The sequence below is a fragment of the Bufo gargarizans genome, chromosome 7 (assembly GCF_014858855.1).
Source record: "Bufo gargarizans isolate SCDJY-AF-19 chromosome 7, ASM1485885v1, whole genome shotgun sequence".
Taxonomy (NCBI): Eukaryota; Metazoa; Chordata; class Amphibia; order Anura; family Bufonidae; genus Bufo; species Bufo gargarizans.
The window spans coordinates 2277981-2295180 of record NC_058086.1 but is presented as its reverse complement, the minus strand read 5'-3'; the positions used below and the strand labels follow the sequence as shown (position 1 = coordinate 2295180).

The following is a 17200-nucleotide window of genomic DNA, read 5'->3' as shown; positions in this document are numbered from 1 at the left end:
AAGGTGCTCTTTGGAATGTGGGCCCCTTTGCCCACCTAGGCTGCAAAAAAGTGTCACACATGTGGTATCGCCGTACTCAGGAGAAGTTGGGCAATTTGTTTTAGGGTGTCATTTTACATATACCCATGCTGGGTGAGATAAATATCTTGGTCAAATGCCAACTTTGTATAAAAAATGTGAAAAGTTGTCTTTTGCCGAGATATTTCTCTCACCTAGCATGGGTATATGTAAAAAGACACCCCAAAACACATTGCCCAACTTCTCCTGAGTACGGCGATACCACATGTGTGACACTTTTTTGCAGCCTAGGTGGGCAAAGGGGCCCACATTCCAAAGAGCACCTTTAGGATTTCACAGGGGATTTTTTACAGATTTTAATTTCAAACTACTTCTCACACATTAGGGCCCCTAAAATGCCAGGGCAGTATAACTACCCCACAAGTGACCCCATTTTAGAAAGAAGACACCCCAAGGTATTTCGTGATGGGCATAGTGAGTTCATGGAAGATTTTTTGTCAAAAGTTAGTGGAATATGAGACTTTGTAAGAAAAAAAAAATCATCATTTTCCGCTAACTTCTGACAAAAAATAAAAAATTCTAGGAACTCGCCATGCCCCTCATGGAATACCTTGGGTGTCTTCTTTCCAAAATGGGGTCACTTGTGGGGTAGTTATACTGCCCTGGCATTTTAGGGGCCCAAATGCGTGAGAAGTAGTTTGAAATCAAAATGTGTAAAAAATCCCCTGTGAAATCCTAAAGGTGCTCTTTGGAATGTGGGCCCCTTTGCCCACCTAGGCTGCAAAAAAGTGTCACACATGTGGTATCGCCATACTCAGGAGAAGTTGGGCAATGTGTTTTGGGGTGTCTTTTTACATATACTCATGCTGGGTTAGAGAAATATCTCGGCAAAAGACAACTTTTCACATTTTTTTATACAAAGTTGGCATTTGACCAAGATATTTATCTCACCCAGGATGGGTATATGTAAAATGACACCCCAAAACACATTGCCCAACTTCTCCTGAGTACGGCGATACCACATGTGTGACACTTTTTTGCAGCCTAGATGCGCAAAGGGGCCCACATTCCTTTTAGGATGGCATTTTTAGACATTTGGATCCCAGACTTCTCACGCTTTAGGGCCCCTAAAATGCCAGGTCAGTATAAATACCGCACATGTGACCCCATTTTGGAAAGAAGACACCCCGAGGTATTCAATGAGGGGCATGGCGAGTTTATAGAAAAAAAAAATTTGGGGCACAAGTTAACGGAAATTGATTATTTTTTTCTCACAAAGTCTCCCTTTCCACTAACTTGGGACAAAAATTTCAATCTTTCATGGACTCAATATGCCCCTCAGCGAATACCTTGGGGTGTCTTCTTTCCAAAATGGGGTCATTTGTGGGGTGTTTGTACTGCCCTGGCATTTGAGGGTCTCCACAATCATTACATGTATGGCCAGCATTAGGAGTTTCTGCTATTCTCCTTATATTGAGCATACAGGTAATGAGATTTTTTTTTTCCGTTCAGCCTCTGGGTTGAAAGAAAAAATGAACGGCACAGATTTCTTCATTCGCATCGATCAATGTGGATGAAAAAATCTCTGCCAAAAAAAAAAAGGAGGGGAAAGGCGTCTGCCAGGACATAGGAGCTCTGCCCAACATCCATACCCACTTAGCTAGTATGCCCTGGCAAACCCGATTTCTCCATTCACATCAATCGATGTGGATAAATAAATCATTGACGGATTTTTTTTAATATATATATATATATATAGATATATACACAAAGTGTTTGCAAAAGCATATGAACACCGCCGCCCCCTCAGCTCATATGCCTCGGCAAACGTATCTTTTACTGCAGAGGAGAAATCTCGTCTCGCAGCGCCGCATACACCGACTTTTGTGTAATCTGACAGCAGCGCAATGCTTTTGTCAGAATGCACATCAGTGCTGCAGCTAGTAGATCGGTTGGTCCACCTGGAAGGTAAAAAAAACTAAGAAAAAAGAAAAAAACAGGCCGCAACGCAATAAATTTATTAACTTTATAATAACATTTGAACGGAACGTATAAACTTTATTTAACTTTTTGAACAGAACGTTAACTTTTTTGCTTACTGGTGATTTATTTTTTTATTTTTTTACCTTTATAGGACAAACCTCTCCTTCCCCATGGGACAATGTGCAAATCGCCCAAAGATGTGGTGAAGTACATTATGCACTTTGTCCCAGGTGAAAGAAGAGGTTTGCAGCAGCTCTGTGTGAATGGGCCCTAATAGCCCTGTGTGCCTGTCCTGTGAGATACAATCCCTATGCTAAGTGTACCTGTGTGTGGTACTTCCGGAAACACTCCCCTAAGCATAGGGCAGGGTGGTCAGGGCAGTCAGGACAGAAATAGCGGGTGTCACGCCTTATTCCACTACTGCTACAGACACAACATCTTTTTCGGGGTGACGGTTGGGTTGAGGTACCAGCAACGACATTGGGGAAATGTCGCTCGTGTAGACAGCTCACTACACTGGTGGATGGGGCCACGGAACCTCCTGGATACAGGAGGTTCTCGATGATCTCTTCCTGAAATTTGAGGAAGGATCCTGTTCTCCCAGTCTTACTGTAGAGAACAAAACTATTATACAGAGCCAATTGAATTAAATATACAGACACCTTCTTATACCAGCGTCTGGTGCGTCGGGAAACTAAATAAGGAGCCAACATCTGGTCATTGAAGTCCACCCCTCCCATGAGCGAATTATAGTCGTGGACACAGAGGGGTTTTTCAATGACACTGGTTGCTCGTTCAATTTGTATTGTCGTGTCTGCGTGAATGGAAGAGAGCATGTAAACGTCACGCTTGTCTCTCCATTTCACCGCGAGCAGTTCTTTATTACACAAGGCAGTCCTCTCCCCCCTTGCAAGACGGGTGGTAACGAGCCGTTGGGGGAAGCCCCGGCGCGGTGCCACAGCAGCCAATCTGTTCTAGGAACAAATGCCTGAAGAGGGGCACACTTGTGTAGAAATTGTCCACATAAAGATGGTACCCCTTGCCAAATAAGTGTGACACCAAGTCCCAGACTGTCTTCCCACTGCTCCCCAGGTAGTAAGGGCAACCGACCGGCTCCCGGGTCTGATCTTTACCCTCATAGATCTGAAATTTTTGGGTATAGCCTGTGGCCCTTTCACAGAGCTTATACAATTTGACCCCATACCGGGCGCGCTTGCTTGGGATGTATTGTTTGAAGCCAAGGCGCCCGGTAAAATGTATAAGGGACTCGTCTACGCAGATGTTTTGCTCAGGGGTATACAAATCTGCAAATTTGTTGTCGAAGTGGTCTATGAGGGGCCGAATTTTGTGGAGCCGGTCAAAAGCTGGGTGGCCTCTGGGATGGGAGGCGGTGTTGTCGCTAAAGTGCAGGAAACGCAGGATGGCCTCAAATCGTGCCCGGGACATGGCAGCAGAGAACATGGGCATGTGATGAATTGGGTTTGTGGACCAATATGACCGCAATTTCTGCTTTTTGGTTAGAACCATGTTGAGGAGAAGGTCCAGAAAATGTTTTCATTCGGAAACTTGGACTGGTTTCCACCGGAAAGGCTGGGCATAATAGCTTCCTGGGTTGGCGGCTATAAATTGAGTGGCATACCGATTTGTTTCTGCCACGACTATGTCCAAGAGCTCCGCAGTGAAGAACAGCTCAATAAATTCCAGTGCCAAACCGATCTGAGCTGTCAACCCGAACTCCAGACTGGGCGGTGAAAGGGGGAACTACTGGTGCGGCTGAAGTTGGGGACTGCCAATCAGGGTTTGCCAGCACCTCAGGGTCTCTACGGGCCTGTCTGTGCGGTGGCTGCGACGGGGTAACTATTGCACATGCCACCGTACCAGCTTCAACTGCCCTTCTGGTGCTCGCCACTTCACCATGTTGTACGGCAGTGCTGGCACTAGGTCCAGGGTGGGCTGCGCTGCTGGTGTATGCCTCACCACGTAATCCGACAGCGCCAGCCCCACTCTGCTGCCCTTGAAACGGATCCTGCGCAACCTGTGGTGTAGCAACACGGGGCCGGGTACGCCTGTTGGTATCAGGGACCTCAACCTCCTCGTCCGAACTTTGGGTCAGACTGCCACTGCTTTCTACAGGTTAATATTCTGACCCGCTGGATTCCTCAGATGAGCAGGGCCGTCTTTACCAAGGGGCAAAAGGGGCAGCTGCCCTGGGCCCAGTTGCTCCTGGGGGGCCCAAGGCAGCTGCCTCTTGAGCCCTGCTAGCTACTGCCCCGGGTGTCAGGCTGTCGGCTACACAGGCATCATGATCGTGGCTGTGCTAATGATCTTAATTCTAGGACCTTAATGAGTTTTGCTTTAGGACCTTAATGACATCATTACCATGTGACCAGTAACCTAGCAATTACTGGTCACATGGCTATGAGGTCATCACAGGTCCTACAGAAGTTAACTGTGGAGCTTTTTTGTGTAAAGATTACATCAGAAAAAGGTGACAGGGGCTGTTATGTTAATATACTGTAAACTACTGTATAGTGGGGTGCTGTATACTGTGTGGTGGGCTGTATACTGTGTGGTGGGCTATATATTGTGTAATGGGCTGTATATTGTGTGGTGGGCTATATATTGTGTGTGGGGGGGCTGTATACTGTGTGGGGGCCTGTATACTGTGTGGGGGGGGGCCTGTATAGTGGGGGGGGGGGGAGTGCTATACTGCTGTACTGTATACTGTGGGGGTCTGTATACTGTGGGTGCGGTATAGTGTGGAGTGCTATACTGCTGTACTGTATAGTGTGGGGGGCTGTATCGTGTATAGTTTGGGGTGCTGTATACAGTGAGGTGTTGTATACCGTGAGGTGCTGTATACTGTGGGCTGCTATACTGCTCTACTATATACTGTGGGGTACTGTATAGTGTGGGGTGCTAAACTGCATACTGTGTGGTGCTGTATACTATAGGGTGCTATACTGCATACTGTGGGGTGCTGGGGTGCACCGTAACACTAGGGTGAGCCGAGCCCTGGTCTCCTTCCTGCAGAGCGGTGCCCACTTCCAGCCTGAGCCCAGCTGCCCAGAGCACTGATCCTGAGCCGCTGGAGTCTTCAGAACTAGAAGTATTTACAGTCATTCACTGGACTCTACCAGATGTGTGGATTTTTTGTGTGTGTGTTGTGGTGGAGGGCGTGATTGCCTGCTAAGGTGTGGGAAGGCGGGATCCAGGGGGCCCAAGTAAATTTTTGCCCGGGGTCCAATCAATATTAAAGACTGCCCTGCAGATGAGGGTACCCATTCCTCATCCGACTGGGTCAGAAGCCTGTAGGGCTCTTCAGAAGAATACCCCTTGTTTGACATTTGGACTACTAAATTTAAGGGGTATTCCCTGAGACTACCCAAGAAAAAAAGCAAGCCTGTCTTACAAATGGGAGGCTAGCGAAGTACCGGAGGCTGCTGTGATTGATAAAAAATATCAAAACTGATTTTTTTATCGCCGCAGCGCTTGTAAAGTGATTGTGCAGTGATCCCAAAAAATAATAATTTTTGTCACTGCGGCGGGGCGGGCGTGGGTGAACGTTTTGGGTGGAGGGCAAGCAAAGGTGACACTAATACTATTATAGATCTGACTGTGATCAGTTTTGATCACTTACAGATACTATAAAAGTACAAATGCTGATTAGCGATACGCTAATCAGTGACTGCGGTGCGGTGCGGTGGGCTGGGCGCTAAACGATTGCTAACTACCTAACCAAGGGGCCTAAACTATCCTAAAACCTATCAGTCAATACCAGTGGGAAAAAAAAGTGACAGTTTACACTGATCACTTTTTTCCCTTTCACTAGGTGATTGACAGGGGAGATCAAGGGGTTAATTGGGGTGATAGGGGGTGATCTGGGGGCTAAGTGTGGTGTTTGGTGTACTCACTGTGATGTCTGCTCCTCTGTTGAGACCAACCGACCAAAAGAATCAGCAGAGGAGCAGATCATAAATATAAGGCGTTAAATGGCCTGTGATTCTTTTTTTTTTTTAATCATCAGCCTGCCAGCGATGATCATTGGCTGGCAGGCTGATGATGTAACCCCCCTCTAACTTTTGCCGGCCCGCGATGCGCATGCCGGCTGTGAGCGTCATCTTGCGAGATGACGCATATATGCGTGACTCTGCCTCAGACAGCCGCCTCCGGACCGCGATCCTGCGTTAGGTGGTCCGGAGGCGGTTAAACGGAACTCACAAGAGGAGCCCCGAAAGCTAGTGTGAAAGTAGCCTGATACGGACAGGAATAGGGCATGTTCTATAAATTGTGGAACAGACACACGGATGCGGAGAGCACATGATACCCTCTATACAGCAGCAGCCAATCGCTGGCCTTGGTCTCTTGCCACAAACTGCTGAGGCCTGTGACTGGCTGCAGTGACATACAGGATAGATTCCAACTGTGACCTCCCCAATATAGTTACAAATCTAATGCAGCTCTGGAAGGTGAGTTTTACTTTTTATTAACTACCTACCTGTAGTTTGCTTATAAAATACATTGACTCTCACAACCTCTTAAAAATAAAGCACTTTGCTAAAACGATAACCCAAATTATAAACTGTACAACCGTCCTTTCTGCTTATCTAAGCTCCATGAAAGGCTTTACACAATAGACCTGCAGTTCACATTGGGATAGTATGCGCACGCTGCAGTGACTGGATGGTGCAGCCAAACTAGTTCTGCGTACTAACTGGATGGCGCAACCTAACACGTGGTATGGTCGCTGCGTAGTGATTGGCTGAGAATGCTCCTTCTTTGAAAAACGCGCGAACTGCCTCTGAGGTGTCGTTCTGTCAGCTGAGCTAGAGACTATGGCGGGTCCACAGCTATACGAGCGGGTACACTACCGGCATGACACCCGCTGGCTGCTGGAAGACGGCGACAGTTGTCTTTGCTTGGCCTGTGTGATAGAGATGATGGAGGACGAAAGTGTTTCGGTAAATGGCGTTGTGGAGGCTAATGGGCATGTATTTCTGACAGGACAGAAGCGGTCAGGCAGCGTCTGGGCATCTGCCTGCTGATGTGGGGTGTATATATAGAAGCTTTAATTTCTAGAAAGGCAAGATGGCCTTCATGGTAAATTTAATGATTAAAGGCTACGGGCAGTTTTCTCATAAAACTTTAATACTGTACTGAGCGAGAATGTATTGAATGTATTAGAACATTAGAATTCATTGGCTCCTATGAGCCGACTTCGGGTTATAACTTAATGGGATTCTGTCCCCTTGTTTTAGGTTATAGAGCTGTGGACAGGCACGGCTAGATCGCCGCTAGCATGTCTGCAATATACAGGTCCTATAGGGCTGTGTGCTTTTATTGTGTTTAACCGCTCCAGGACCGCATAACGCACGGATGCGTCCTGGAGGCGGTCGATTCATTCCTCCTGGACGCATCCGTGCGTCATCTCGCGAGACACGAGATTTTGGTCTTAGCCGGCCCGCGCATGAGCATCGCGGGCCGGCAAAAGTTCAAGCACCATTTCGTCACCAGCCTGCCAGCCAATGATCGTTGCTGGCAGGCTGGCGACTTTTAAAACCTCCATTCAGAAGCCATCTAACACATTATATTTGTAAATATAAGGTGTTAAATGGCTTCCTTGCTTCTCTGCTGGTCCTTTTCGTCGGTTGGTCTCAGCAGAGGAGCAGGCATCACAGTGAGTAGCACCAAACACTACACTTAGCCCCAGATCACCCCCCAGCACCCCAATTAAAGGGATTCTGTCACCTCCCCTCAGCCAAAAAACGATTTAAAAGCAGCCATGCAGCACAGCTTACCTGGATTAAGCTGTGCTGTTTAATCTTGAAATCCGTCCAGCAGTTACTTTAAAAAACGACTTTGATCAATAAGGAAATGCGTCCTGAAGGTGCCCAGAGGGGCGTTTTTTTCTTCCTAGTGAGCCCAGTACCGCCCCTCTTTCAGTGCCCAGCCCGCCTTCCTTGTATTTTCTAACTGCCGCCCCCAGCCTGCCACAGCCTCTCCTGCCTCTCCTCCCCCTCCCTCACGCCGAACGAAGTCTCGCACAGGCGCAGTACCCACTGAGGGCTGCGCCTGTGCGATCATCAGGAGACTGAGGGCGGCAGCTTCATCTTCGTCACTGGGCATGCGCCGAGCCCAGTGACGTCCGATGCTCTCTCTTCCCTGCTGACTGAGGGAAGAGCGAGCATCGGACGTCACTGGGCTCGGCGCATACCCAGTGACGAAGATGAAGCTGCCGCCCTCAGTCTCCTGATGATCGCACAGGCGCAGCCCTCAGTGGGTACTGCGCCTGTGCGAGACTTCGTTCGGCGTGAGGGAGGGGGAGGAGAGGCTGTGGCAGGCTGGGGGCGGCAGTTAGAAAATACAAGGAAGGCGGGCTGGGCACTGAAAGAGGGGCGGTACTGGGCTCACTAGGAAGAAAAAAACGCCCCTCTGGGCACCTTCAGGACGCATTTCCTTATTGATCAAAGTCGTTTTTTAAAGTAACTGCTGGACGGATTTCAAGATTAAACAGCACAGCTTAATCCAGGTAAGCTGTGCTGCATGGCTGCTTTTAAATCGTTTTTTGGCTGAGGGGAGGTGACAGAATCCCTTTAACCCCTTGATCACCCCTTCTTGCCCTTGTCAATCACCTAGTGAAATGGAAAAAAGTGATCAGTGTAAACTGTCACTTTTTTTTTTTTTTACTGGTATTGACTGTTAGGTTTTAGGATAGTTTAGGCCCCTTGGTTAGGTAGTTTAGCGATCGTTTAGCGCCCAGCCCACCGCACCGCAGTCACTTATTCGCTGATTAGTGTATCGCTAATCAGCTTTTGTACTTTTATAGTATCTGTAAGTGATCAGAACTGATCAGTTAGATCTATAATAGTATTAGTGTCACCTTAGCTCGCCCTCCACCCAAAACGCAGTGTTTGCCCGATCAGGCCTGATCGGTCGCCCACACGTGCGTTCACCCACACCCACCCTGCCGCAGTGACAAAAAATTTTTTTTTTTTGATCACTGCACAATCACTTTACAAGCGCTGCGGCGATAAAAAAATCAGTTTTTATATTTATTATCAATCGCAGCGGCCTCCGGTACTTCGCTAGCCTCCCATTTGTAATATAGGCTTGCTTTTTTCCTTGGGTAGTCTCAGGGAATACCCCTAAATTTAGTAGTCCAAACTTTGGGTCAGACTGCCACTGCTTTCTACAGGTTCATATTCTGACCTGCTAGATTCGTCAGATGAGGGTTCCCATTCCTCCTGCTGTCAGATTACACAAAAGTCGGTGTATGCGGTGCTGCAAGACGAGATTTCTCCTCTGCAGTAAAAAAGATACGTTTGCCGAGGCTTATGAGCTGAGGGGCGGTGTTAAAAAAAAAAAAAAAAAATAAAATAAAATAATCCCGGCAATGATTTATTCATCCACATCGATTGATGTGAATGGAGAAATCGGGTTTGCCAGGGCATACGAGCTGAGTGGGTTTGGATGTTGGGCGGAGCTCCTTTTGTCCTGGCAGACTCCTTTACCAGTGCCAACAATACCTAGTAGCCATTGGCTTCTAAATTTTTCAGTTCAGGAGCTAAATCAAATTTTTTGTCGCCAAATCGAAACCGAATCAAAACTTGGGTATCATGACAACGCTACGCCGATCAGATTGGCGTAGGGTTGTTTCGATACCAACATTTTGATTCGCTTTCGTCACCATAAAAAAGTATTGCGATACTCAATACCGCGCAAAAAAACACCCAAAAAACGCGGGCATTTCGCATTTTATGAAATGTTTGGCCCATAATAGAACAGTCCTTTCCGATTATTTTTATTTTTTTTTGGATGACAAGGTGACAAAAAAATGGCGAATGCTCACCGCATAGGAGATATTTTTTTAATAATTTAATAGTTCGGACTTTTCGGGCGCAGCGCTATGTAATATGTTTATTTATGTATTGTTTATATATTTTATATGTAAAATTGGGAAAGGGGGGATTTAAACGTAATATTTTAGGGTACTTTCACACTAGCGTTTTTCATTTCTGGCATAGAGTTCCGTCGTAGGGGCTCTATACCAGAAAAGAACTGATCAGTTTTATCCCCATGCATTCTAAATGGAAAGTAATCTGTTCAGGATGTCTTCAGTTCAGTAATTTTGACTGATCAGGCAAAGGATAAAACCGCAGCATGCTACGGTTTTATCTCCGGCGAAAAAAACTGAAGATTTACCTGAATGCCGGATCAGTCATTTTTTTTCCCCATAGGAATGTATTCGTGCCAGATCCGGCATTCAAAATACCGGAAGGCACCCACACTGAATCCAGACCCATTCACTTCTATGGGGCTGTGCACAAGAGCGGTGATGTTTACACATCACTTGTGCGTTGCGTGAAAATCGCAGCATGCTCTATGTTGTGTGTTTTTCACGCAACGCAGACACATAGAAGTTAATGGGGCTGCGTGAAAATTGCAAGCATCCGCAAGCAAGTGCGGATGTGGTGCGATTTTCACGCATAGTTGCTAGGATAAGCCTATTCACTGTGTTTTCTCGCCCATATTCATTGGGGGACACAGAGACTATGGGTATAGCTATGTCCTCTAGGAGGCGTTAAAACTAGATAAAGCTGTTAGCTCCTCCCCTGGCAGCTATACCCCCTCCAGCCTGGAGAGAGATCAGTTTTTTATTTTAGTTAATTTTTTTTCCCCCTTCTTCATATGGGAAAACAGGAACGCCTCGCCTCCCTATTCTCCCGGGGTCGAGATGCGCCAGTGCCGGTCACCCGCACTGCTGCCTCCCCCACAGAAGACAAGGTGGACCAGGGCAGCCTCGCTCCCCTGCACCCCGCCAGCTAAGGGGTCACCCATCCAAGCCCCCCCTTTCCAGCATCCTGCCACTACGGTGCCAGTAGCTGAAGGGGTGACCCTGCTGGACCAGAGGAGGGGTGAAGATGGCGGCAGGAGAGAGAAGAGAGTGGAGTACACGGGACTAGGGTTGTTGCGGGTATCGAAATTTCGATACCCATTTGATACTTTTGTCCTGGTATCGATACGATACCGGGATTTCCGTTTTTTTGATACTGGGCTGCGCTTCTGCGCAGCCTAGTATCTCTGAACATGAGCGCGCTGCTATCGGCGCGCTCATGTTCTCTCAGCAGCACGGGGAGAAGGAAGCTGTCCTCCCTCCCCCCTGTGCTGCTGCCACCAATGAGAAGAGAGGGGGGGAGGAGGGGCGGGCGCACTGCGCCACCAATGAGGAGGGAGGGGCGGAGGAGGGGCGGGCATACTGAGCCACCAATGATAGGACTATTCCCATTTCCCACACAGAGCGGCGCCCAGCGATGTCTCAGCACTCACCATTATTCCTGGGCGCCGCTCCGTTCGCCCGCAGTGCTCCATTACTGTCTCCTCTCCTGCTCCACATGCTGCTGATTACTATCGGAGCGATGGGAGGAGACATCAGCTTCACTAGTGGGCGTTCCTTCTCCCTGCGCTGCGATTGGACAGCGCTACAGCCAGGAAGAAGGAACGCCCACTAGTGAAGCTAATGTCTCCTCCCATCACTCTGATAGTAAATCAGCATGTGGAGCAGGAGAGGAGACAGTAATGGAGCACTGCGGGCGAACGGAGCGGCGCCCAGGACTAATGGTGAGTGCTGAGACATCGCTGGGCGCCGCTCTGTGTGGCCTGATAGTGAAATTCAGTCTTTAACACAATACAGGAGGCGGGTGCCGGCAGCAGAATCTCATTGCTGGCACTCTGCCGCTGACAGGGAGCTGCGATCAGAGGCAGTTAACCCCTCAGGTGCGGCACCTAAGGGGTTAACTGCTGATCTGCCAGTACCAGCCTCCTGTATAAAGGGGTAATTTATCATTGGTGGTGCAGTGTGCCCCCCCCCCCTCAACCTCCCATCCCATTAAAATCATTGGTGGCACAGTGCGCCAGCCCCTCTCAACCCCCCCAGTATTAAAATCATTGGTGGCAGTGGCCACAGGGACCTCTCCCCTCCCCACCCCCTCATTGGTGGTGCAGTGGCAGCTTCTGATCTGAGCCCCAGCTGTGTAAGCCTGGGGCTCCGATCAGTTACCTTGGCAGCCAGGACGCTACAGAAGCCCTGGTTGCCATGGTAACATCCCTGATGCTGTGTGCACAAGGCACAGAGCAGCAGGGACAGTGTGAAGTCCTATTCACCCTGATAGAGCTGAATAGGACAAGGGATGAAAGATCCCAGGTTCTAGCCCCTAAGGCTACTTTCACACTTGCGTTCAGAGCGGATCCGTCTGAGACGGATCCGCTCATATAATGCAGACGGTGGATCCGTTCAGAACGGATCCGTCTGCATTATATTGTAAAAAAAATTCTAACTGTGAAAGTAGCCTGAACGGATCCGTCCAGACTTTTACATTGAAAGTCAATGGGGGACGGATCCGTTTGAAGATTGAGCCATAGTGTGTCATCTTCAAACAGATCTGTCCCCATTGACTTACATTGTAAGTCTGGACGGATCCGCTTGCCTCTGCACGGCCAGGCGGACGGCTGAACGCTGCCAAACTGATGCATTCTGAGCGGATCCGCATCCATTCAGAATGCATTAGGGCTGGACGGATGCGTTCGGGGCCGCTTGTGAGCCCCTTCAAACGGAACTCGCAAGTGAACACCCGAACGCTAGTGTGAAAGTAGCCTAAGGGGGGAAATAGTTATTAAATAAAAAGTAAAAAAAAATATGAAGTATAAATCACCCCCTTTTCCCAATTTCACATATATAAAATATATAAATAATAAACATATTACATATCGCCACGTCAGAAAAGTCCAAACTATTAAAATATAAAAAAAAAATCTAGGTGGTGAACGCCGGAACAGAAAAAAATAAATAAAAACTGCGCGATTCGCCATTTTTAAAAATGCAGCATGCACGTGGCTTTTTTGGTTTATTTTTTTTCGCATGGTATCGAGTATCGCAATACTTTTTCATGGTATCGAAACCGAATCAAAAATTTGGTATCGCAACAACTCTACACGGGACTAGGTGAGCATTTAACCCTCTGGGTTGGTCCCCCCCTCCCTCTTGGTGGCAATCTGCGACCAGACAGCACTTCAGCATAGCCCAGCACCCCTGAAGCATTCCCCTCCGGCACAGGCCGTTTGGTCGATTGAGGAGGAAATAGGGGGTTAATAGATGCGGTATGCTTACTGGCGCCAAATTAGGTGGACTATGTAACTCCCTAGTGCCTTATTTACATGCAGGAAGCGGAGTGCAGCAAGGAGCGGCACATATTCCGCTCACCGACAAGGCGGCATTTACCTTTCTCCACCCCTTCGGGAGCGGATGCCGGGCGCTTCGCTCCTAAGGGGGGTTAACCACCCTGCGTTCGGCGGGCACCGCTTCGGTGCTCCGGCCGCGTTTTTTTTGCCGCCATGCTCAAAGAATATGGTGGCCGTTCACACATGCGGAGGGGCTCCGCTCCCCGACACCTCCCATATTTACTCCCCTTGGAACGGACGCCGGCGCGCCGCTCCGGGAAGGGGGTTAACTACAGCGCGATCAACCGCACCTTCAGCTGCTCCGGCCTGCACCTTCTCTGCCCGACCCCCGCTATAAACGGCCCGGCCGGCGGCGGGACACCCCCCATTCAGTCCGGTCTGTGACACGGCCGGTGCAGAAAGGTGGGTGGCAATCTCTGAAAAGCTGTGCTGCGGCTTGCTTCGTCCCTGGGGGGGAAATTTAACCCCTTACTGCCTCTTGTCACTGATTTTATAAAAATAAATAAAAATAAAGGATATGTCCGTCCATACGGGTCTGGTTGATGATTCTCCACCTGCACTATCCAATGCGGGACCACTGCAGGATCCCAATCCGTCCTCCGGGGCCGTTTGGTTGATGATTCTCCACCTGCACAATCCAGTGACGGACCACCGCAGGATCCAAATCCGTCCTCTGGGGCCGTTGGTTGATTATTCTCCACCTGCGCAACTCGGTGAAGGTTCTCTGCAGGATCCCAATCTGTCCTATAGGGCCGTTTGGTTGATAAATTCTGCACCTGCGCCATACAGTGGAGGACCTCTGGCATTCCCAATCCACCCTCTTGGTTGTTGGTTAATAATTCTCCACCTGCGCAATCCAGTGGGGTCCGCTGGAATCTCCCATCCACCCTCCGGGGTTCTTTAGTTGATAACACACTGCCTTCGCAATTCGATGGAGAGACTTCTGGGAGTTTCCATTCCACCCTCGGGTGGTTTGGTTGATAAGTCCCCGCCTGCGCAGTCCACAACTGCCAGGGGCGAGATTCTGAAGGGTAGCTCTACGCGCAAGCGAACCGCAGCAGGACAATTTTCTCCTTGAATATTTCCACTCCCCTACTCTTCCTCCCTAAAAATCATGCTTGGACACGCCCTCCCTCACTGGGGCGGGTCCATCCAGAAAGAGGGGAGAATCTCTGATTCGGATCCTGATATGAGTCCGAAGCAATCTTCCAGAGATTGCGCCTAGGTGGCCAGCAGTACTGTCGTATGCATTACCCACTTCCTTTGGTGGTGTAACTGCACTACTTCAGGATACAGTGCCTGCTTTATAAATTGTCCCCTGCCATAGGTGGACTAAGTACAATGACTTGGGGTTCGGGACCTGCCATATGCAGATCCATCGGTGGCGTGATGACATTGTCACTGGTTACATTATGTGCTGTATGCATTACGCCCTTAGGTGCACTATTGCACTCCACGGGGTACAGGACTCGCCATATCCGCTAGTTTGCTGTAGGCATTTGCCCCCCTTCTTAGGTGGGGTATTCTCCCTACCACTGACCAGTATTTTTCGTATGCTCACACCTTCCTTAGGTAGCTAATTACTCTACCATTGAATCCGGTTCCAACTGTCCGCTATCCTTCCATAGGAGGAGTGTTGCACATCACCATGCTTCTGTCGCATTTCCCCCTTCTGCTAGTGATCCACTAGCGGAGAGTAACTAAACGTCTTCTGCGGCACTACGGCTCTAGGTGCCTTCGCTGATTTCCAAGAGGGCGTGGCTACAGTTGGTTCTCGCAGGCGCCCGACACTCTTGCCCTAGTGTTATATGGGTGCTCTGGTCGGTCCTGATATTGTCTGCATCAATACGTAATACATACTCCGTTGTACTTGCCTAGTGAGTACGTTCCAGCGGGTCGGCTCTTTTCGCTGACTCCGTATGCTCTATCCACCACTCCCCATTCTCTGGGGAAGTGGTTATGCTGGTGACTCTGATTTAGCTCCTACAGCTTGTTTTCCTCCACAGGTGCGGCTCATCGCTAATGTTCGAGTTCATGGTTGCTGCAGTGGGAAACCCCCCTCTGGTAGGGGTCCTACCCTGGAGCTAGCTTGGCAGTTGTGCCTGTTCAGCACCCTTCCAGGTAGAATTTTTAGGGTTAGCTCCACGTAACTGTGGCATTTGGTTTCTACGGATAGTATCGGGCCTCTTCCTGAGTTTTTGCATAGCGGTATTATTTTCCCTACATGCTTGGGTTCTTACTGCACAGCCCTTCGCTAGGCGCTTAACTCTTTAGCACCGGATTGGTGGCTTCTACGGGTGTTCCCTGTGACTTCACTTGCCTGGCTTCCTTCTCGGGTGAGTTCTTTTGGCACGGCCGCTTGATCTTTGGCTACTTCTGTATAGTGTCGGTCTCTTACAGGGTAGGGGCTTATAACTAGTCTATTGCTTCTCCTGTCTTTCCCCCTATGGCTCATAGTTCATTGTCACTCCGTATGGCTTGGTAGTTCCTACGTTGCTACCTTCCCTTACCTGCGTTGCATGGAGTATTCGTTTGGTGCCTTTCCATTCCAGACACCATCTGGTCCCAACTGGTGGGCTGTGCCGCCCTCCACATTCTTCCTCCTACAGGGACTCTTCCATTGGTCCGGGTGTGCTAACGGTATCTGCACAATGGCTTCCGCCTTCTCTGCAGAGCCAGAGTTCCGGAAGCATCCGCCATGGAGGTCCTGATTCTCCTTGGCGGGAGTTTCTTCCCCTCCTTCTCAGGGTTCTACGGAAGGTCCGGATGGAGAACATTCAGACATATCCTAGTGACTCCGAAACTGACTAGTCGTGCGTGATACGCCGACCTCGTTCTCCTGGAGACGTCCCTTGGTCACTGCCACTCAGACGTCCTTTTTTCAAGGGGTTCAGTCTTACATGACCTTTTCGATGACAGCGTGGCTATTGAGACCACCGTTCTAACGTGGAGAGGGCTTTTCTACAGATATCTTCCTCACTTTGATTCAGGACAGGAGTTCTGCATCGCCAGTAGGGATCGACCGATTATCGGTTTTACCGATATTATCGGCCGATATTGAGGATTTTAACTGTTATCGGTATCTGCATTTATTTTGCCGATATTCCGATAACAAATCGGGAACACAGATTGCGCTGATGACAGCGCTCTCCGTGTTCCCTCTGCAGCACAGGGGAGAAGGAAGCAGTGTCTCCCTCCCCCTGTGCTGCTGCTGCTGCCGCTGCAGCCAATGGGAGAACAGGGAACAAGAGGAGGGGAGGAGCTATGGCCACTGCGCCACCAATGATGTTGACTTACTCATTTATTCAAATTGAACAGGAGGCGGGAGCTGCAGAATCACATAGCCGGCTCCCGACCTCTGAGCTGTAGCTGCGATCTATGGTAGTTAACCCCTCAGGTGCCGAGGATCGCAGCTACAGCTCATAGAGGTCGGGAGCCGGCTATGTGATTCTGCAGCCAGCTCCCGCCTCCTGTATATGAATGAATGAGATTTATTTTCATTGGTGGCGCAGTGCGCCCGCGGGCCCCCACCCCAGTATTTAACAACATTAGTGGCGCAGTGCGCCCGCGGCCCCCCAACCCCAGTATTAACTAACATTTGCGGTGCAGTGCGCCTGTGGCCCCCCAACCCCAGTATTAACAACATTAGTGGCGCAGTGCGCCCGCGGCCCCCCAACCCCTGTATTAACTAACATTTGCGGTGCAGTGCGCCTGTGGCCCCCCAACCCCAGTATTAACTAACATTGGTGACGCAGTGCCCCCACCCCCCTCCCTATTGATCGTTGGTGGCAGTGGCCACAGGATCCCCTCTCCCCTCCTCCTCCGATCGGAGTCCCAGCAGTGTAATGCTGGGGCTCCGATCGGTTACCATGGCAGCCAGGACGCTACTGAAGCCCTGGCTGCCATAGTAAGCTCCATGCTGCTGTGTGCACAAAGCACAGAGCAGCAGGGACAGTGTGAGCTC

The 17200-nt window shown here is 49.4% G+C and overlaps 1 protein-coding gene across 1 annotated transcript in view; it reads left to right on the top strand.

The window, feature by feature from the left end:
* Window positions 1-6836: 6836 nt before the first annotated feature.
* The window catches only part of MEI1 (meiotic double-stranded break formation protein 1), a 502988-nt gene continuing 492624 nt past the window's right edge, over window positions 6837-17200 (top strand). Inside the window, exon 1 of the mRNA XM_044301444.1 lies at window positions 6837-6962. Within this exon, the coding sequence (XP_044157379.1) occupies window positions 6837-6962 (126 nt within the window). The remainder of the gene's footprint in view (window positions 6963-17200) is intronic.